At 72.6% G+C, this 844-nt stretch overlaps 1 protein-coding gene across 1 annotated transcript in view; it reads left to right on the top strand.

Annotated features, from left to right (window-relative positions):
• The first annotated feature begins 549 nt into the window (after positions 1 to 549).
• AIFM1 (apoptosis inducing factor mitochondria associated 1) overlaps positions 550 to 844 on the top strand; it is a 21,737-nt gene continuing 21,442 nt past the window's right edge. Inside the window, exon 1 of the mRNA XM_026072134.1 lies at positions 550 to 806. Coding sequence (XP_025927919.1) covers positions 633 to 806 — 174 coding nt within the window. The 5' untranslated portion in view covers positions 550 to 632. The remainder of the gene's footprint in view (positions 807 to 844) is intronic.

Below are 844 nucleotides of genomic sequence, written 5' to 3'. Positions count from 1 at the left end.
CCTCGTATGACCCTTTGTAGAGTGCCCCGCGGTCCTGGAGGGCAGCCCAGAAATGCTGCACGGCTCGCTGGTGGCGGGGCTCGCTGGTGCGGATGAAGTCGGTGAAGGAGACAGCTGCCTGGGTCAAGGCCTGGCGGAACAGCCCCGACACCTGGGCACACAGCTGCGGCGGTGACACTCCTGCTGCCACCGCAGCCTGCTGGATTTTCAGCCCGTGCTCGTCAGTCCCTGAAATGCCGGAGAGACACGAGTGCCATGATGGTCAAGTGGAGGAGAGACAGGGGCTGGCCTTCCCCTGCCGCTGCTGGGGACACGGGGGAGCTGCGCAGCCGTGCGGAAAAGCCCCAGGGACACGGGGCCCGCGGGCGGCCCGAGGATTATATGAAACCCGAGACAGCAGGGAGCCGCGGCAGCCCCGGGACACGAGCCCCGGGACCCCGGGGCAGCCCCGGGACACAGGGCGGATGCAGAGAGGGGCACCCAGGAAACCCGAGGCCGAGCCGCGGGGGAAGACCCGGCCCAGCGCCCGGCAGGCCTCGCTCACCCGTGGAGAGGCGGCCCGGGGCGGCCCCGCGGAGGCGGCGGTGGCGGTGCAGCGCGTCCGCCAGCAGCGCGGAGTAGAGGTGCCCGATATGCGGCGGCGCGTTGGCGTAGAAGATGGGCGTGGAGAGCAGCACACCGGGGCCGGGGCCGGCGGCACCCCGCAGCCCCCGCGCGAGGCTGCGCAGCGGCCGCAGAGGCATGGCAGCCGGACCATAGAGGCGAGGGGCGCAGAGCGGCCGCCTCGGAAGGCGGGGCGGGCAGGGGTATGCCAGCGGCGGCCAATGGGAGCGAGGCGGCGAGT

The sequence above is a fragment of the Apteryx rowi genome, unplaced genomic scaffold (assembly GCF_003343035.1).
Source record: "Apteryx rowi isolate R43461 unplaced genomic scaffold, aptRow1 scaffold_338, whole genome shotgun sequence".
NCBI classification, from domain to species: Eukaryota; Metazoa; Chordata; class Aves; order Apterygiformes; family Apterygidae; genus Apteryx; species Apteryx rowi.
Note: the sequence above shows the minus strand (reverse complement) of the source record. Positions and strands in the feature narration are given on the sequence as shown.